This window comes from Colobus angolensis, unplaced genomic scaffold, assembly GCF_000951035.1.
Source record: "Colobus angolensis palliatus isolate OR3802 unplaced genomic scaffold, Cang.pa_1.0 Scaffold236, whole genome shotgun sequence".
Lineage (NCBI taxonomy): Eukaryota > Metazoa > Chordata > Mammalia > Primates > Cercopithecidae > Colobus > Colobus angolensis.
This window is the reverse complement of record NW_012115555.1, coordinates 424,050-443,240: the sequence shown is the minus strand read 5'-3', so window position 1 is coordinate 443,240 and position 19,191 is coordinate 424,050. Positions and strand designations below refer to the sequence as shown.

Sequence of the window (19,191 nt, the reverse complement as noted above, 5' to 3'; positions counted from 1 at the left end):
TCAATAAACATCTGTCCAATTAATAGGAAAGAAAGTTCCCTTTCTCATTCCCCTATTGCTGGGCCCCTGCCCTCAAGCAGGATGTTATGCCCCAGAGTGGCTGTGGGTGAGAACATTCTGCCCCTCTGGCTGGTCTGGCACTGATTTCCACCTTGAGTTGGTGTTGCCTCTCTCCTTCCTCTTGGCCAACCTCTCTTCCACCAATATAAGCCCAAACTGGAGGCCAGCAGGCAGTCATGCGTTTTATGGCAGACCCTGCAGGGAGCCAGAATCTGGGTCCCATGTGCTTCCACAGCAGCCTCCAAGCCCTGTACACCGTCCTCTTAATAGTGCTGGTTATGATGAGCTTGGTGTTTGGTAAGTGGTTCCAGGGGTTCAGAAGGGTCTCCTGGCCTGCTGGATGGAGAAATCCACAGATACCAAGCTTCTGGGTACATTTGTCCAGGATGCTCAGGTAAACCCATGCAGGAGGAGAGATGGAATGGATGGGTTTGGTGGGGAATGCCTGCTCATGAACTGATACGCAATCTGAAGATTGATTGATTGATTGATTGATTGATTGAGATGGAGTCTTGCTCTGTCTCCCAGGCTGGAGAGCAGTGGTGAGATCTCGGCTCACTGCAACCTCTACCTTCTGGGTTCAAGCGATTCTCATGTCTCAGCCTCCCAAGTAACTGGGATTACAGGCACGAGCCACCATGCCCAGCTGATTTTTGTATTTTTAGTAGAGGCGGGGTTTTGCCATGTTGGCCAGGCTGATCTTGAACTCCTGACCTCAGGTATCTGCCCACCTCAGCCTCTCAAAGTGCTGGGGTTACAGGCATGAGCCACCGCACCCGGCCTCTGAAGATTTCTAGTGACCACCCCAGAGCTGTCTCACTTCATAGCAGTGACCTGAACAGAGATACTGAAGGAATCTTCTCCAGATCTGAGGGCAACATGGAATAGGGAGGTTTAGGGAGTGTACTGGATGAGAGAATCAGAATCCACAGGATAGAACAAGACTGAGTCCAGCCTGCTGGGCTCCCCACTTGGCTGCAAAGCACCAGCCACAGACACATAGGGATTCAAAGTGTTCGTTTAGCACTTTCCTCTGCCTCATACCAAGTGCTCTGCTGGGTCTGGGGACTTGTCAACGTGTGGTCTGGCCTTAGGACCAGAGGAAAAGGGGGATGTATGTGTATGCAGTTGGGGAAGGAAGCAGAGAATTGGAGCTTTGATGGTTTTCTGAGATAGGAAGGGAGGGAGCAGTGGGGTTGAGTGGCCTGGAATCAGACAGTGGTGGGGTGTGAGAGAGAATGGGGTGTGAGTGGGGTCAGCACTTCTCTCTGTTCTAGGTAAGTTTGTTCCTGTCAATTGGGAACCCCCTCAACCACTTCCATTCCCCAAATACCTGCGCTGCTACCGATGCCTCTTGGAGACCAAGGAGTTAGGGTGCCTTCTGGGATCTGACATCTGCCTCACCCCGGCTGGCAGCAGCTGCATCACTCTCCACATAAAGAACAGTAAGTGACCTTCTCCTGTCGTGGGCCCAGCATTCTCCCAAACTGAAACTCTCTCAGCCTCCTAAGCTGCACCCCAAGTCTTCCCATAATCCCATAAGACACTGCTCTAATCCCGTCTTTTTAAATTTTTATTTATTATTATTATATTATTATTATTATTTTTATTTTTATTTTTGCTGCTCTGTGACCCAGGCTGGAGTGCAGTGTCGCAATCTTGGCTCACTACAATGTCCACCTCCCCAGTTCAAGCAATTCTTGTGCCTCAGTCTCCCAAGCAGCTGGGATTAAAGGTGCACGCCACCACGCCCAGCTAATTTTTTGTATTTTTAGTAGAGATAGGGATTCACCATGTTGGCCAGGCTGATCTCGAACTCCTGACCTCAGGTGATCCACTGACCTCGGCTTCCCAAAGTGCTGGAATTACAGGCATGAGCCACCGCGCCCAGCCTCTCTTTCCTTTTCTTCAGAGCCACACTCTGTCTCTACTTCCACTACCTTCTCTCCTCAATCTGTAGCTGAATAGCTTCCACCCTTTCAAGGTGTGCAGCTTTGATGGGGACCCTCCAGATCTCCAGATGCCCTTGCCTGTCCTCAAGCTGCTTGCTCCCCCATCTGTCTGCAGTTACTGCTGGTGTTGCTCTTCTCCTGCATCCTCCACTGCTTCTTCAGTCTCCTTCATGGAGTGTTTTCTCTTTGACCCTTAGTGGTTCATGTTCACCAGGGTTTGGTCCTTAGCTGTGTTCCCACTTCATATACTCAGAGGATTTTATCTGCTTTGCTGGCTTCAACCAGCAGCCACATACCACTTCCTTCTGAATCTGAATATTATGTCAAACTACTCTCCTCATATCCCGTTGGCCATTGGACATCTCCCTCGCTGAAAACTGACTCCTTCCCGATGCCTGCTCTTCCACCGACCCCCCCCCCCCACCTTCCTTAAGTTAGCAAAAACGTAACCATAATATGTGCTAGGCACTATTCTAAACACTTGGAATCCGCTGAGGCAGGTATTACTACTATCCGCATTTTACGGATGAGGAAACTGAGGTGCAGAAAGGTCATAACCTTGCCTGAGTCTCACAGATGCTGAGCCAGAATTTGTGATGGCTCCAGAGATGGTGGTCTCAACAACCACTGCATGCAGCAGCCTGTATTCAAATCCTCTTATTACCCTTTTAACATAGCCGATGCACAGACATGGGTCAAATATCAGAGTATAAAGTACTGTCAAACCAAAGTCTCCCGCTACTACCCTAACCCACCTGGCTCCCCTGCACACGTAACCACTTTTTTTTACTCTGTGGATGATCCCTCCTGCAATCTTTTATGCACATTCCACCCTGCACAAGTATGCTGTTTACTATTTTTTCACCTCTTTTTCTCCCCCACAACAAGATAGTAGCATCCCACTGTAAACATTATTCTGCACTTAACAGTTAGGGGAATTGAATGTTCCAATATCAGTTTGTGAACAGCTTCTTTGTTTTATTGACCTGCTGTGTACTACTCCATAGCATGGGCATATCACAGCTGATTTCCCCATCCCACTATTAATGGGCATTTCGGTCATTTCTCTCAAGCAGGGCAGCAGCAAACATCCCTGTACATGACTTCTTGGGATGCAGGCACAAAGATTTTTCCCTGTTACATATACCAGCAGCAGACATCATCTTATTCTCTTACTTTTGATCTGAAAAATAAATGACAAAACACCTCCTTCCTGCCACCCAGTTTCCAAAACATTTCCCAGCTTTTTCTTACGTGGTCCTATGGTGCTAGTTCTCCCCACTTGGCTCAGTAACTCCCAACTCCCCCTCCAACCATTACATTTCAAATGGCTCTTTTCCTCCAGCCTTGCATGGGAACTTCAGTGGAGTTCCATGGCTGGTGAACACTGGGCATGTCCACCCATGCCTAACCACAGGAATCTTTTCTTTTTCTTTTTCTTTTTTTGACTTATGAGTGAGGGGATGAGAAGATTTGGGGCTCTTCCTGGGGACTTCCGTATCACTGGTGCCTGTGGTCCCTCCCCAGGCAGCAATTCTGATGTCATGGTGAGTGACTGCCGAAGTAAGGAGCAGATGATTGTTCAAATACCCGAATTTCTCCAGTGTCTGGCTTCTGGATAGTCTCTCAATGCTGCTTCCTGGATTTCTGCAATGACCCTCAAAACAGAGGGCACTATATTTCTTAGTGTGACTGCAGCAACCTTTGGTGTAAAATTCTACCAGTTTCCAGCCACCTTCCTGACTTCTGTGTGGGCTTGTCCAGGACTTCTAGTCCCTCATACCAGCCCTCCTTGGCTCCCTCCAGTCAGTGGACCCCAGCCTTGGCTCCTCCTCTTGGTTGGCCCCTGCAGCACCCTTCCTCCCACTCTGCACCCCCAGCCCCACCGCCTACCAGGTTTCCTCTCTTGTCCTTAGTCCCTGGATGTTTCTCCCAAATAAATTTGTGTGCAAACTGTTTAGTATGTCTCTTTCTTCTGGTGGAGGTGAAGGCTGAGGGAGGCGCACCTGCCTGACTGCCCTACCCTGGGGCAGGTAAGGGGCCCCCAGCTCTGCTGAGGTCTGCTCCTGTCCTGCCTTGGTATGTGATTCGTTCTAGACACAAAAAGGGGAAAAGGAAATGAAAGCCCTCCTATGGTGAATGCCAGAAAGTTAGTGGGCATCCTCGGCAGTGCTGTCAGACCGGAGCTGTGCGGGGGCTGGAGGGGTTTAGAGGGCTATGTTGGTGGGAGGGGGGCTGCAAAAGGACCAGGCTGAGGTAGGAGGAGGTGGGCGAGAAGGCCACTCTTTTTTTTTGAGACGGAGTCTCACTGTTGCCCAGGCTGGAGTGCAGTGGTGTGATCTTGGCTCATTGCAACCTCTGCCTCCCAGGTTCAAGCGATTCTTCTGCCTCAGCCTCCCGAGTAGCTGGGGTTACAAGCACATACCACCACGTCTAGCTAATTTTTGTATTTTATTAGTAGAGACGGGGTTTCACCATGTTGGCAAGGCTGGTCTCGAACTCCTGACTTCAAGTGATCTGCCTGCCTTGGCCTCCCAAAGGGCTGGGATTACAGGCGTTGAGTCACCCCCTTGAGCCGAGAAGGCCACTCTCAAAGAGACGTTAGACCTATTGGAGTCCTGGTCTCTTCAATTCTGGGCCAAGTTCTTCAGCCTCTGAGGGTGTCTTCCAAGTTGACCTGCTATAAACCTGGGCCTTTCTCTGTCTTATACTGACGTCAGAGGTCACGGAGAAGGGTGGACCTAGCAAGGTGGGGGTTGGGGGGCACATTAAGGGTTTGTACCTCTCTTTGTACTCCAACTGCTTCATGATCTAATTATCATTGGTGTCCTCCATCAGAGTACAGGCCACAGAGATTTGTTAACACGTGTGCAAAACACTGTAGATAAAAGGAGATGCTTTATGATACCATTTCCATCAAGCACAGACAGAACTCATCTAAACTACCACCAGTCAGGACAGCGGCTACCCTAGAGAGCTGGGAAGAGCTCCTGGGAGGGGAACAGAGGTAGGTTTGGCTGCAGGTAAATGTCTTCATGCTGATTTTGTGGCTGGTTACACAGATGTGTAGTTTACAAAAATCCATCTTGTGATATGTGCAAGCTTCTGAATGTTTTGCCAAAAAGGTTTGAAAATAAGTAAATCAGCCAGGTGAGCACGGTGGTGTGCATCTGTAGTCCCAGATACTTGGAGGCTGAGGCAGAAGAATCTCTGGAGCCCAGGAGTTCAAGGCCAGCTTGGGCAACATAGCAAGAACCTTAGAAAAAAAAGCCAAACATTGTGTATGCATTTGACTCTAGGGCAAATACATTTTTTTTGAGGGGAAAAAGGCCCTAACTTCCACTTATGTATGTACATTTACATGCGTCTTCTCAATCATCTGAGGCACTATCCCTACCTGACAGGTGACCAAGGTGAGGCTGAAGAGACTGACGTACCCAAGTGGTAGAGGAGCTGGGACTGGGCCTCCCAGCCACAAAGCTGCACTGCTCTTCAGAAAAAGGTTTCATAACCCAAGCACTGGGCTGCAAGACTTGGGAGGGCAGACACCTGGCTGTACTCATCTGGGAGTCCTGCTGCTCAATACTGAGCCTGACTCAGAGCTGTGTTATGTCCAGCATGTTTATCCAGTATATGGAAAAGGCTGAGTTGTATCCGTCATTGCTTTCTATACGTTTGCACTATTTCAAAATTAAAATATTAACATGAAGATCCAACCACTGCAGCCCAACATCAGTGCTCTCACACTTTGCCCCTCAACTTGGGCCCCCGAGAGGGCATCCTGGATGCCAGAATCCTTGAAAAGAACTAAGGAATGGCAAGAGTCCAGGGCCCCAGCAGCAGGTGACTCTGGGATGTGGCTCTAAGTTCCTGAGTCTTTCTGGTTTAAAGAGAGTTTCTCTTTTTTTTTTGAGACAGTCTTGGTCTGTCGCCCAGGCTGGAGTACAGTGACATGATCTCAGCTCGCTGCAGCCTCTGCTTCCTGGATTCAAGCGATTCTCCTGCTTCAGCCTCCTGAGTAGCTGGAATTAGACACGCGCCACTATGCCCAGCTAATTTGTTTTTTTGTTGTTATTTGTTTTTAGTAGAGATGGGCTTTCACCACATTGGTCAGGCTGGTGTCGACCTCCTGACCGCATGATCCATCCGCGTCGGCCTCCCTAAGTGCTGGGATTACAGGCAAGCCACAGCGCCTGGCCTTTTTTTTTTTTTTTTTTTTTGAGACGGAGTCTCGCTCTGTCGCCCAGGCTGGAGTGCAGTGGCGCGATCTCGGCTCACTGCAAGCTCCGCCTCCCGGGTTCCCACCATTCTCCTGCCTCAGCCTCCCGAGTAGCTGGGACTACAGGCGCCCGCCATCTCGCCCGGCTAGTTTTTTGTATTTTTTAGTAGAGACAGGGTTTCACCGTGTAGACCAGGATGGTCTCGATCTCCTGACCTCGTGATCCACCCGTCTCGGCCTCCCAAAGTGCTGGGATTACAGGCTTGAGCCACCGCGCCCGGCCGGCCTTTTTTTTAAGACAGAGTTTCACTCTTGTGCCCAGTCTGGAGTGCAATGGTGCGACCTCAGCTCACCGCAACCTCGGCCTCCTAGGTTCAAGCAATTCTCCCGCCTCAGTCTCCCAAGTAGCTGGGATTACAGGAATGCGCCACCATGCCTAATTTTGTATTTTTAGTAGTGATGGGGTTTCTCCATACTGGTCAGGCTGGTCTCAAAACTCCCAACCTCAGGTGATCCGCCTGCCTCAGCCTCCCGAAGTGCTGGGATTGTAGGCATGAGCCACCGCGCCCTCTTTAATTTGCATTGACCTGCCCACACCTTAGCCTGACCCCACGAACAATGCGACACAGTCTTAGCCCGGTCCCAGTTTATTGTGGAGGGAAACAGCGGACATGGAGCTGAGTAGAACAAACCCTTCCCTCTCCTCCCACAGGCCCCTAGGGAGGTGGGTGTCAGGACTCGGTGAGGTGAAATGGGGCCGAGGAGTCCAGAGACTGACAAGAGAGGACAGAAGGCAGAACAAGACCAGGACAGGCGGGGTTGGTGGAGACAGTGAGGCAGGGACACAAGATTGCCAAGTCAGGGCGTCTGCAGAGAATTCTATTCCTCATCCTTTTTTTTTGGAGACAGAGTTTTGCTGTGTCGCCCAGGCTGGAGTGCAGTGGCACAATCTTGGCTCACTGCAACCTCTGCCTAGTGGGTTTAAGTGATTCTCCTGCCTCAGCCTCCTGAGTAGCTGGGATTACAGGCGTGTGCTACCACACCCAGCAAATTTTTGTATTTTTAACAGAGATCGGGTTTTACCGTGTTGGCCAGGCTGGTCTCAAAATCCTGACCTCAAGTAATCTGCCCACCTCAGCCTCCCAAAGTGCTGGGATTACAGGCGTTAGCCACTGTGCCCGGCCTCCTCATTTTTCTTGCTGCTAGTTCAGTCTGGTACTGGGTCTTAGAGACGGGAAACAGAGCTAGATCTAAATAGGCAGGTGACTGGATTGAGAGGAATGGGGGATACTGGAACACTCAGATGGGGAAGGAATGGAAGAACCACTGTGCCTTTCCCAGGTCAGCCTGTCTGGGCAGAATCCACACTAGAGATTCTTTTCTGGGGGGATGAACAGCACCAGAGCTCGGCCAGGCATGGTGGCTCACACCTGTAATCCCAGCACTTTGGGAGGCCAAGGCGGACAGATTACGAGGTCAGAAGTTTGAGACCAGCCTGACCAACATGGTGAAACCCTGTCTCCACTAAAAATACATAAAATTAGCTGGGCGTGGTGGTGCACACCTGTAGTCCCAGCTACTCGAGAGGTTGAGGCAGGAGAATCGCTGGAAGCTGGGAGGCGGAGGTTGCAGTGAGCAGAGATCATGCCACTGCACTCCAGCCTGGGTGACAGAGCGAGACTCCGTCTCAAACAAACAAAAAGATGGCACCAAAGCTCGAGAGAGAAAATTACACCAAAGTCATATAGATGCTAGTGGTACAACAGAGGGAGGCCTAAGAAATCGCAGTGACCAAAAAATGTGGGTGTTTTCAGAGAGGGCAGTGCAGGATGCTGAGGGTGTTACAGAAAGATACTTGCATAGAGTGGAATTCAGGAAGGGTGAGGTGTCAGAGTCCAGCCTGGGGAAGAACCAAAAGTCCTGAACTATTGAGGAACAAGTACATGCGGCGCAGCTCAGCAAAAGACAAGCCCAGGTTCAGGGGCAGTGTGACCACGGGGTCCAGGCCATCAGGCTCCTTCCCAGCATGGAAATTGGGGACGGGTAGTGAGAGGTTCAGGGCCTGGTAGAACCACTGAATCTGGGAGTCAGACAGAGGCAGGGCCAGGGGCCTGTCATGGGGCTCCGGCAGGAAGCTCTGGAGTTGGGGGCTTGACCAGGAGTTGCAATAATTGTACTGGCAGCACTGGGCCTGATACCAGTACTCTGCGAAGTAGGTGTTGTGTTTTTCTTGGCAGTGGTAGGAATAGTATTGTCCACAGCCTCGAATGATGAAGCGAACCTTGACATCTGAGGGAGAGGGGAAAGCTGATAACCCCTTCCAATAGCTTCCCATAGTCCATGAACCCCTGCTACGGACTTTTCCCATCCCTCACCCAGACCTGACTGACTTCTAACCCAGACTCCTTCAAGAGGCTAGAAAAGTGAGCTCTGCTGGCCCCCTAGAACCTTAGACCCCTCCTTCCAAGATTTTGTTTTTTTGAGACAGGGTCTGAGACAGGGTCTGGCTCTGTCACCCAGGCTGGAGTGTGGTGGCACAATCTTGGCTCACTGCAACCTCCGCCTGAGTTCAAGAGATCTCCCACCTCAGCCTCCTGAGTAGCTGGCACTACAGGTGCACACCACCATGCCTGGTTATGTTTTGTAGAGACAGGGTCTCACTGTGTTGCCTAGACTGGTCTTGAACTCTAGAGCCTAAGTGATCCACCTGCCTCAGCCTCCCGAAGTGCTAGGGTTACAGGCATGAGTCATTGCAGTCAACCCCTCCTTTCTTATACCCCATGCCCAGAGCAGCCCTGATCTGTGAGAGGAGAGAAGATCAAGCCATTGGCTGCCCCACCAGCAGCCCCTTCCTGGGACCTTATTTACCATAATAGATGGTGATCACCATGCATGGGGATGAGCTGCTGATGGTACACTTCTCTGAGCCTGAAATGCATCCTACAGAAGGGTCTTCTAAGAAGTGGCAGGTCCGGATGTCGGGAACAGGAACTGGGGAGGCAGAAGGAGGGATGGGGCACTGGGTCACTCTCAAATACCCTGGGCCAGTAGGAAGCCCGAGTATCCACGGCCACATGCCACCCCCTTCCTGAACTCAGTTACCCCTTCCTCCCTCCCTGCCCCTGGGCCCCACTTACCCTTTCCCACTGTGAAGCCCACCATGACCAGCACACCTACAAGTATATGGGCCTTCATTATGGAATTCTGGGGAGACGGGCAGTTCCTGAGGGATGCCCTGAAACCCCACCTTCCTGTGACCACGCTCCTTAATCCTGACTTGCAGGGTGGTTTTGACAAGGTCTGAGGAGCTGCGGTAAATGCAGAGCTATATTCCTGCTTGGGGCAGGATCCTGGTTGGGAAGGAAGTTATTAACTTGGCAGGAGGGACAGCATGTCCTCACCCACAATGTCTGGTTCCTGAGTGTGGGAGCAATGGCCCAGACGGGGTAATACCTGGGCACTATCTGGTTCTTTATCCAGTGTCTACCTTTGTCCTGCATACCCTCCAAAGACCTACTCCCTCTCTTGGAAAGTCCATGGCTTAGTGTCTATCTCTGCCACCATGTGCCGTCTTCCTCATACAACAGGGTGAGTCCCCACTGTGCTGGGACAACCTGGCCTGGAAATCAAGCATCCCCATCCTTCTGAGGTGAGCAGTCCCAGCTCCACCAGATGCAGCACACACAGACATCACTGAGCAGTAATTCTGGACCTTGTCCCACCTCATTCCACCCTTAGTTATACTGACTTTAGGGCTACTTTTTCTTTAAAACTAAAAGATGGAGTTGCTGATTAAGCACCTTACAGTATAAACAGACAATCATAGGTATCCAAATACTTCTCATCTTTAAAACATGCTTTTTCTGTCTTTTCCTTTTGACCTTGCACTTCATCACACACAGTCCTAGGAATTCTGTTCTACTCTACACTAAAACCACCACTCAATCCACTGAGCACAAATCTGTCCTGGTTTTCAATCTGGGGAGGGTGGGCTGGGCCATGAGGGCCCCTGGAGTTCAACACACCATCACCTTCCCTTCCCCAACCGCAAGCACCAGCACACTAGCTCATGGCCTTTTCTTCCACTTTATTTCATATTCCCACCACAATAATGACTCCTTTAATTTAAACTAAAAACCATACAGGGTTCCTGAAAGGGTGGCAAAAAGGAAAGGAAGTGCAGGACAGGTGGGGTAGGGAATCAGCGAATCGTCTTGACTGGGCTCTTGAAGTTGCTGGCGGCTTGGAGCTGCAGCTGGTAGGCCATCGGATGAATCTTGAAACCGTAGAGCCTGGACCAGGGCAGAGGTCAGAGACGTAGTAGCATGAGCCCCATCCAGACCCTGCCAGTCACCTGCATTCCCACTTCCCCACCTGAACTCCTCCATGGACCTGCTCAGAGCTTAAGCCTAGTGGCTCCCAATTTCTCAGCTCAAGAACATTCTATTATAAGGTAACTGAAGCACAATCAAATAACTTTCCCACAGTCACTCCGCAGGGAGATGCCCTGATTCTGGGAGAAGCAGGCCTCAAGAAAGGGCCATGCCCTGTCCTTCCCTCTCTCTGGGAGATCTTGGGCCTTTCCTCTGACCCTTAATGACTCTCCCTGCTCCCTACCTGGGCACAAACTGGTTGGCGGGTCTCTTGGGCCGGTACTCGGGATGCACCATGAAGAGCATGTGAGGGAAACCAGTGCCAAAGTAGGCGCCATCCGTGTGATGGTGTCTCGATGACTTGGGTGTGTACACATCCATGCACTTGGGGCAGTAGAGCTTCACCATGGCTTCACCTGGGATGTCTGAAAGGCCTGGGAGATAGCCAGACTCAGCAGGCCAGGTATCTCCCTGTTCCTACCTAACCTCCCCTCAGGACTCAGGCCCCAACATGCTGAGCCCTAACTCCTTCCCGTAAGACTGCCACAAGGTGCCTTCCTTTCCCTTCTTCAACACTCACCGATGGGAAGCATTGGCTGGTTCTCACAGTACACACGAGGACAGTAACCAAAGTCTCCCTGCTGGTACTTTTCCAACTGAGGTGAATAAAATGGAAGGGGTTGGCAGGTAGGTGTGAAGAGAAGAGGCAACTCCCTTCTCATCCCAACCCATATCACTCTGTCTCCCACTCCTCCCACCTCTGTCCAGAGGCCCCTTCACTGGCCCAGATGGGCTCTCAAACTCCTATGTTGCCTTTCTTCCAATTAGGCAGGCTACAAACCATCAGAGCCATTCGTTGTTTGTTCCCTGAGGAAGAGGCAGTCTATCACAACTCTCTGTTCAAGGACTGTCTCCCTCCCTGAAAATGATCCCTTCAGGATGACCCCCAATCAGAATTCAATTCCCAGGCCCAAGCCTGGGGTTCTTCTCCTCTTCTCAGCCAGTTTCCTTAAACAGGGCTTAAACATGACTTCTTGCTGCAGGAACCTGTGTCCCTTACTGCTCAGAAGGAGCGCAAGTAGAAGCAGAGAGGCCTCACCATCTGGGCGATGCCACGGTTGGTAAGGATGTAGCGGGCGTGGATCAATCCATAAAGCATCTCGGCAGCCTGCTCAATCAGGTCACTCTGGTTGGGGTTGTCTTCCAGTTCTTCATCTGAAACACAGCCCGGCCAAATGCAACCACTTGTTTCTCAGCTTTCCTAGGTGCCCTGCCCATATCCAGGGGCTGCGGGCTATTCAGTTCGCCTGGCACCTACTTTTGGGCCTTCTCCCATCCAACGTCTGAGCATGTTACCCAGAAACCTGGGCTTCTGACCCTTGCACCAACCCAAGACAGCTCTGTCTACTCTTCACACCTCTTTAGCCTCTGCTCCCCGCTCTCCCTCCCAGCTCCCTCCTCAATACATAACTGCAACAATGTCAATGCAAAAGATGAAACTCTAGACTGGAAGGTGCAAAGCAGGAGAAATAGACAGCAAACCAGACCCATGAGGAAATGCATTTTGGAAAACATCTGAATTGTGGATTTAGAAAGCATGAGAACAAATGATATATGTCACAAAACTAGACACAGTCAAGTGGAGGATCAAAATAAAGCATGAATTTAGGGTTAAAGAAATCAGAGAACCAAAGGAAATTTCAAAATTCAAGTAAGTGAATATAGATTTGAAGAGAAAAAAAGTGCATGCACACACACAACAACCCTGAGGGTGCCTCACCAGGCTCCAGGTCCAAGATCATGTCTAGAGCTTGTCGATAGTGAGGAACTTGCTCATTGAGTCCAGTAAGATTAAATTTGTCCTGGATGTAGTCTTCATCCACCTGTCAGGACATGGAAGCCAAGAGGGAACCCTTATCAAAATCCCCATCTTTGACCTGGGCAAAATGCTCTAACTGATGCCTTATCATCAACACAACTGCATCTGCTCCGCTTGTTTCTCACTCCCAGCTCAGCAGAAGCACTTGCGTCTCTCCCTAGTTTACCTATACTCCCTCCCATCAAGCTTTGGCTTTTCTTTTCTAAGGATAAGCAGGTACAGCAATCTTTTTCTTAAACATTCTTTTCAAGATCTCTGTCCCTACTCCTATACCCCATCTCTAGGAACCAGTTTTGTCCTCTCAGCTGGCTGAGGAAGATGGAAGCTGAACGGCATGGTTTCTGAACAAAACATTTCAATACATAGCATTTCAATTTTCCTAACGGCCAGCTGAGACAGGTACTAGCAGTGCCACTTTAGTAATAAAAGATACAGGCTGGACGCAATGGCTTATGCCTGTAATCCCAGCACTTTGGGAAGCTGAGGCAGGCAGATCACCTGAGGTCTGGAGTTTGAGACCAGCCTGGCCAACATGGTGAAACCCTGTCTCTACTAAAAATCCAAAAATTAGCCAGGCGTGGTGGCGGGTACTTGTAATCCCAGCTACTTGGGAGGCTGGAGCAGGAGAATCGCTTGAACCTGGGAGGCAGAGGTCGCAGTGAGCCGAGATCGCACCACTACACTCCAGCCTGGGCGACACAGTGAGACCTAGTCTCAAAAAAAAGATAAAGAAAAAGACACAAATTGCCTGTGGGAGGGTGGCAGAGTCGGAACTTGGGCCCCAGTTTTGCCACTTTAGCACAGGTTCGTCGGGGGTTATTGAGGGGACTCTTCGTTGATGGGAAGTTTTCAAGTAGTATGTAAGAGAACAGTGTAGAAGTGGAATATGTGAAGGAACGTCTGGTGGGAAGATATGTGAAGCCAGCAAGTAGGGAGGTCGAAGAGAACTCACTTCACAGAAGAATTCATTGCCACGGAGCCCACAGAACCAGGAAATCCAGGACACCTCCTCTGAGCTGCTCATCTTCACGTCAGCTGGAAAAAAGAGTGTCAGTAAAGCTCAAGTTCTCCTTCCCTGCCTCGGGTATCCTCCCTCCTCCCACATTAGAACCACCCTTTCTTAAAGGATCCCAGACTCTGAAGCCCTCCTCTCCAACTCCTCCAATTTACATCTCAGTCCCTTTTCTTTGAAGTTAAATATTCTTTGGGGTCCCACCACTTCAAAGAAGCCTCTAATTTACATCTCAGTCCCTTTTCTTTGAAGTTAAACATTCTTTGGCGTCCCACCACTTGAAAGAAGCCAACAGATACTTTGACCCACCAGCCCGACCCACGTCCCTGGAGCTCCCGAAAGCCAGGGCCCTCTCTTCTCTGTGTCAACTCCGGCAGGGACCTCGACTCAGACTCCCTACCAATGCAAGTCTCTGCATGACCCCGGCGCCTTTCCCAAGGGTTTCCAAGTTTATCATTCTCAAGCAAGAATCGGGCCTCTCCTTTTCTCAAGGGTTAGGGGCGACCGTCAGGTCCCTTTCACCGGATTCCACACATCCCCCCTCCGCTCCTCAAGCCACCTCTCCCTCCTTGCCGGACCTGGTTGCTTCCTCCCCCGCCCCCACATCAAAGTGCGGAGACCCCATGTGCGGCTCCCAGCGATAAGGGACCAGGAGCAGCGAAGACCTCAGACTCACCAGCTGGACGGGGACCAGGACTGGGGTGGGGCAGGGAAGTTGCTACTTCGAAGGAACGGCGGCTACCGCTACAGCGCAGGCCGCGGACCCAACCGCGGCAGGCGAAGTGGGGTGGGGGGAGTGGAAATTGGGGAGGGTGGGGAAGAGGGCAACACGCAAGCGCCAAGGGTCAGGTGGCGCGGTGGATGCCGGGACGCGGAGTCCCCGGTAGAGAGAGAAACCGGCTAAGTGAGGGAAAGCGAACTACCAATCCCAGGATGACCCGCGCACGACCTGGCTGTCACGAAGCCCCGGAGGAGGACGCTTGCGGGTGGGGCGCAACGAGAAGCCACCGGAAGCGGAAGCCAGGTATGGCGTTTGGATCCTGGGAGCCTGGGCAACCCGGTTGTGTGCTCACTGGGCGAAGAGGCTGACTTAGGGTGGGGAAAGGAGGGAGCCAGGCTGGACCCCTCCCCGCAGCTCTCCTCACAGTTGCCCTCTAGTCCCGGCGCAGTGCTGCTGCCCTGAGGACTGGCCTATCCTTGGCCAATCCGCTGTGTCCTTATTGCCTGTTGGGCCCCTAGTGCGAGTCAGTCCCGCCAGAGACCCTTGACGGGCCTCCTGTTTTACTCCGAGCTCCGGCCTCATGAGGCGAGAGGCGCGGCTATGGCTCCGTGCGTAGGGACTTGGGTTGGGTGGGCTGCGCTGGGCTGGGCTGGGCTGAGCGGTGTGAGAACCAGAACGGCCCAGTGCGCTAACCTGAGGTGTTGCCAGCCATTCTGCTCGTCCCCTTGCACGTCTCCATTTCCCCCTTAATCTCTAAGTGTGACCTTCGAACCCTGGTCAGAGTAATGGTGAGGGGCAGGCGTGACGTTATTGCATTACACGGCTTCTCGGCATTCCACAGGTTTCCCTCCGCCTCCTGAGGGCCTTTCCTAACCCAGAGAGTGGATTCCTAGCTCCAGAAAATGGGCTTGGAGCGGGGGCCACGTTGAGGAAGGCGAAGGGCATTGTGGGGGCGTTATGTAAAAGTAGGACCCCAACCGACAGATCCTAGCGCTCGCGCCAACTGGGCGCGCGGAGCTCTGCTCGTTTACCATTGGAAAAGTTCCAGCGCGGGAAACTGAACCGGGAGCTTTGCGCACGCTTGAGCCATCAAGTAATGTGGGTGGTGGCTTTTGTTGTCGCCACGCATGCGTCTCCGTGCCGTGTGGCTATTTGATTGTGTCAACTCTGCTGATCAGAATAGCACCATTTTGCGGTACGGAAGCTACAGAGCAACACGTATAAGAGCCTCTCCCCGAGATCTTCTAGGGAGTGACCTGTCTATTTTTGTTTGGGAAGAGGAAACTCCGAAATGGGATCGCGGAAGACTTAAAGGGCCAGACTTGATTTTTTTTTTCCCTACTGGTATGTCTGTTTTACGGGGTGGGAAAGTGGTTTCAGAAAGAGGCTGGTATTTATTGTTGGTAAGGATGGGGGTGGGGCCGGACGCAGGACCTCTGTACGACTGTCTCATGGAGTTTGATGAATTTTTACTAAGGAGCAAAGTCGGTATTGTAGGGTTCCGTGTTTTTCTGCATATACTCTCTCCCTTAGACCCTGCAGATTCTTAAATTGTGGGGTCACTTTAGCGGCAGGAAAGTGTTTTTGACTACTTTTTCTCATCCCAGCAGGTCCCTGAGGCTCTGGTTGCTACAGAGTCACCAGGAGCTTGGCTTGCTTGTCTCATCCTTCCCTTGCCTGGTATCATTTTCTCAGTTCTCCCAAAAGCCATGTCCCGGCCCTTCCTCATCACCTTCACCCCAGCCACTGACCCCAGCGACCTCTGGAAGGATGGGCAGCAGCAGCCACAGCCCGAGGAGCCAGAGTCCACCCTGGATGGAGCTGCAGCCCGAGCTTTCTATGAGGCCCTTATTGGGGATGAGAGCAGCGTTCCTGACTCCCAGAGATCTCAGACTGAACCTGCCAGAGAAAGAAAGAGAAAGAAAAGAAGAATAATGGGGGCAGCTGCAGCAGGAGCAGTGGCACAAGGAATATCAGGAAGATATGGACAAGGGAGATCCCTTGAGGCTGCAGATAAGATGACTCACCGGATACTGCGGGCAGCCCAGGAAGGGGACCTGGCAGAACTTAGGAGACTGCTGGAGCCCCATGAGGCAGGAGGAGCTGGGGGGAATATCAATGCTCGGGATGCCTTCTGGTGGACCCCACTGATGTGCGCTGCTCGAGCAGGCCAGGGGGCAGCTGTGAGCTATCTCCTGGGCCGTGGGGCTGCCTGGGTGGGGGTCTGTGAGCTGGGTGGCAGGGATGCGGCTCAGCTCGCTGAAGAAGCTGGCTTTCCTGAGGTGGCCCGCATGGTCAGGGAGAGCCATGGAGAGACAAGGAGCCCAGAGAACCGGTGAGGGGAAACCAGCTCAGACCCCTGTCTCATTGTGTTGTGCCTCTCCCAGCCACTCCACACCAGAGGCCCCAGCACAGTGCTGAGGAGTTCTTTCCTTATCCTCGTGTATACTACCTTGTCAAGTGATTGACAAGGTAGTATAGTCAAGTGATTATGAACATGAGCTCCCTGGATTTAAAGCTTGATTTCACTTACTTGGGCAAACAACCTAATGTCTACATGTTCCAGTTTTCTTATCTTAGAAATGGGGTAGTAAGGATTGTTGTTAGGATTCAATGGGTTAATATATGTAAAATGCTAGAATAGTGCATGCTGCATAGTATGCAATATATGAATGTTAGCTGTAGTCACTATCACTAGTATCCCTCCCCTTGCCCAAGAGTTTGCTAGGCCTGGTTACAATTTTTTCTTTTCAACTCTTCTGCTCTGGGTCCCACAATGGTTTAAAGAAATTTGTTTTTAAGACCAGTCAAGTGCAGTAGAAGGAGGGGAAAAGTAGAGTAAGGAGTTTGATCTGTAACTGAGTGAACAGTCATTTCAGATAACTCACCACCACCTTTGGACCAGCCTGGATCCCTCATTGTTAAGTAGGAAGGAAGGCAATTTGTCTTTTTTTTTTTTGAGACAAGGTTTTACTGTGTCACCCAGGCTGGTGTGCAGTGGCGTGATTTCAGCTCACTGCAACTTCCACTTCCCAGGCTCAAGCATATTTTTTGTAGAAAGCAGGCTTTGCTGGGACATGGTGGCATGTGCCTATAATCCTGGCTACTTGGGAGGCTGAGGCAGGATAATCGCTAAGGTGGAGGTTGGAGTGAGCCAAGATCATGTCACTGCACTCCAGCCTGGGCAGCAGATTCAAGACTCCATCTCTTAAAAAAAAAAAAGTAGGCTTTGCCATTTTGCCCAGGCTGGTCTCAAACTCGAGCTCAAAGCGATCTGCCCGCCTCTGCCTCCCAAAGTGTTGGGATTACAGGTGCGAGCCACTATGCCTAGCCAGCAATTTGTTCCTTAGCAGAAAAGCTGAAAGGATCCTCTCCTACCCTGCCAGCCCTCTCTTGAGGCCTCAACTCTTCCCCTTTTCCTTCCCCTGCTGTTAATGCTTTTTCTTCTTTCTCTGCAGGTCTCCCACTCCCTCCCTCCAGTACTGTGAGACCTGTGACACCCACTTCCAAGATTCCAACCACCGCACATCCACTGCTCACCTGCTGTCACTGTCCCAGGGTCCTCAGCCTTCCAACCTTCCACTTGGGGTGCCCATCTCCAGCCCGGGCTTCAAACTCCTACTGAGGGGGGGCTGGGAGCCAGGAATGGGACTGGGACCCCGGGGTGAGGGCCGTGCCAACCCCATCCCCACTGTCCTCAAGAGGGACCAGGAAGGACTAGGCTACAGATCAGCACCCCAGCCCCGAGTAACACATTTCCCAGCTTGGGATACCCGAGCTGTGGCTGGGAGGGAGAGAGCCCCTCGGGTGGCCACGCTGAGCCAGAAGGAGGAGAGAAGGAGGGAGGAGAAAGACAGGGCTTGGGAGCGGGATCTAAGGACTTACATGAACCTTGAGTTCTGACTTGGTAAAGTCTGACCCCGGTCTGCTGCTGAAGTCTGAACTTGGGCCTCTGACCTGGGCCCTTTGACTTCCCCTTTCTGGGATCTGCCCAGGGGCAGATCCTCAGTTTTTGGTCAGTGGACTCTGTCTTTGTGAGAGACGGGCTGAGAGTGATAAATAAATCAACCTTTTGTGGTTTATTCACTTTTCTGGAAGCTATTTTGAGGAAGCCAAACAAGCCTGGGAGCCACATGCAAGTCCCACCTGAGCCAGAAGGGGCAGCCTCTCCAGGTGGCATGATAAGGTCACCTCCCTGCCAATCTGGGTTCACTTTCAGGTCCCAGCCCCTCCTGGGAGTGCCCCACCTATTCTTTCAACCCCCCTGGACCAGGAATTGCCCAGCTCCATGCAAGTCTCAATTCCCCCAAGAGGAGTTCCCTGACTACAGCCAATTCACTGACTGCACAAACATAAGTCCATATACTATGTGCCAAGAATACAGGTAAAGACATAAAGAGTTCATGGCTGGAGGGGGAAACAGCCATGTTATCAATTTTTTTTTTCTTTTTTTTTTTGAGACAGAGTTTTGCTCTTGTCCAGGCTGGAGTGCAATGGCATGATCTCGGCTCACCACAACCTCCGCCCCCCAAGTTAAAGTGATTCTCCTGCCTCAGCCTCCCAAATAGCTGGGACTACAGGCATGCGCCACAACATCCGTTTAATTTTGTATTTTTAGTAGAGATGGGGTTTCTCCATGTTGGCCAGGCTGGTCTGGAACTCCCGACCTCAGGTGATCTGCTGGCCTCAGCCTCCCAAAGTGCTGGGATTGCAGGCATGAGCCACCACTCCCAGCCCATGTTATCAAAAATACAGGGTAATAAGGGAAGTCAAAGAAGGCCCCTAGAGATGAGAATGGGTTAGGGTTTTGCTGGAAGAGGCCAGTGTGATAGGAAGGCCCACGATTATTAAGCTTGTACACTTAGTTGAACTGGGAGCAGAACTCTGGCCTCCAAATCTAAACTTGAAGTCAAGCTTTTTCATTACACCTATTTGTGTACACTTTTTTTTTTTTTTTTTTTTTTTTTTTTTTTTT

General features: G+C 51.3%; 4 protein-coding genes across 11 annotated transcripts; 2 read left to right on the top strand and 2 right to left on the bottom strand.

Moving 5' to 3' along the window:
* Positions 1-236: 236 nt before the first annotated feature.
* LY6G5C (lymphocyte antigen 6 complex, locus G5C) lies at positions 237-3,972 on the top strand. The gene is given in 4 exon segments (XM_011944701.1): positions 237-357; positions 1,338-1,505; positions 3,540-3,584; positions 3,587-3,972. Coding segments are annotated over 4 exon segments (447 nt in total). The 3' UTR covers positions 3,700-3,972.
* A 2,890-nt stretch (positions 3,973-6,862) lies between these two features.
* LY6G5B (lymphocyte antigen 6 complex, locus G5B) lies at positions 6,863-10,299 on the bottom strand. The gene is made up of 4 exons (XM_011944702.1): positions 9,369-10,299; positions 9,100-9,222; positions 7,907-8,520; positions 6,863-7,174 (listed from the first exon to the last, which is right to left on the bottom strand). The coding sequence occupies exons 1-3, from the start codon at positions 9,424-9,426 to the stop codon at positions 8,120-8,122; spliced, it is 582 nt and encodes a 193-aa protein (XP_011800092.1). The 5' UTR covers positions 9,427-10,299; the 3' UTR covers positions 6,863-7,174; positions 7,907-8,119.
* Positions 10,300-10,301: 2 nt separating this feature from the next.
* CSNK2B (casein kinase 2, beta polypeptide) lies at positions 10,302-15,191 on the bottom strand. Of its 3 annotated transcripts, none has more exons than XM_011944703.1 (7): positions 14,910-15,191; positions 13,436-13,518; positions 12,385-12,487; positions 11,704-11,819; positions 11,185-11,260; positions 10,849-11,038; positions 10,302-10,523 (listed from the first exon to the last, which is right to left on the bottom strand). In XM_011944703.1, exons 1-7 carry the CDS (start codon positions 14,953-14,955, stop codon positions 10,433-10,435), a joined length of 705 nt encoding a protein of 234 aa, XP_011800093.1. In that variant the 5' UTR covers positions 14,956-15,191; the 3' UTR covers positions 10,302-10,432. The 3 variants fall into 3 exon arrangements, with proteins under 3 accessions (XP_011800093.1, XP_011800094.1, XP_011800095.1); XM_011944704.1 differs by lacking the exon at positions 14,910-15,191 and adding an exon at positions 14,172-14,500; XM_011944705.1 differs by lacking the exon at positions 14,910-15,191 and adding an exon at positions 14,172-14,500 and having other exon boundaries at positions 10,849-11,029.
* Positions 14,097-18,303, top strand: GPANK1 (G patch domain and ankyrin repeats 1). Of its 6 annotated transcripts, none has more exons than XM_011944711.1 (4): positions 14,097-14,519; positions 15,395-15,560; positions 15,827-16,551; positions 17,675-18,303. In XM_011944711.1, exons 3-4 carry the CDS (start codon positions 15,926-15,928, stop codon positions 18,117-18,119), a joined length of 1,071 nt encoding a protein of 356 aa, XP_011800101.1. In that variant the 5' UTR covers positions 14,097-14,519; positions 15,395-15,560; positions 15,827-15,925; the 3' UTR covers positions 18,120-18,303. The 6 variants fall into 6 exon arrangements, with proteins under 6 accessions (XP_011800101.1, XP_011800100.1, XP_011800096.1 ...); XM_011944710.1 differs by having other exon boundaries at positions 14,518-14,808; XM_011944706.1 differs by having other exon boundaries at positions 14,518-14,808; positions 15,824-16,551.
* The last annotated feature ends 888 nt before the right edge of the window (positions 18,304-19,191 follow it).

Coding starts and splice junctions, on each gene's coding strand:
- GPANK1 (XM_011944711.1), top strand. CDS start 15,926: ATGTCCCGGCCCTTCCTCATCACCTTCACCCCAGCCACTGACCCCAGC. Junction 16,552..17,674: donor ACAAGGAGCCCAGAGAACCG/GTGAGGGGAAAC, acceptor CTTTCTCTGCAG/GTCTCCCACTCCCTCCCTCC.
- LY6G5B (XM_011944702.1), bottom strand. CDS start 9,426: ATGAAGGCCCATATACTTGTAGGTGTGCTGGTCATGGTGGGCTTCACA. Junction 9,223..9,368: donor GGGCTTCACAGTGGGAAAGG/GTAAGTGGGGCC, acceptor CTGCCTCCCCAG/TTCCTGTTCCCGACATCCGG. Junction 8,521..9,099: donor GGTGATCACCATCTATTATG/GTAAATAAGGTC, acceptor CCTCTCCCTCAG/ATGTCAAGGTTCGCTTCATC.
- CSNK2B (XM_011944703.1), bottom strand. CDS start 14,955: ATGGAGACGTGCAAGGGGACGAGCAGAATGGCTGGCAACACCTCAG. Junction 12,488..13,435: donor GCAATGAATTCTTCTGTGAA/GTGAGTTCTCTT, acceptor ATGTCCTGACAG/GTGGATGAAGACTACATCCA. Junction 11,261..11,703: donor ACCGTGGCATCGCCCAGATG/GTGAGGCCTCTC, acceptor TATTCACCTCAG/TTGGAAAAGTACCAGCAGGG.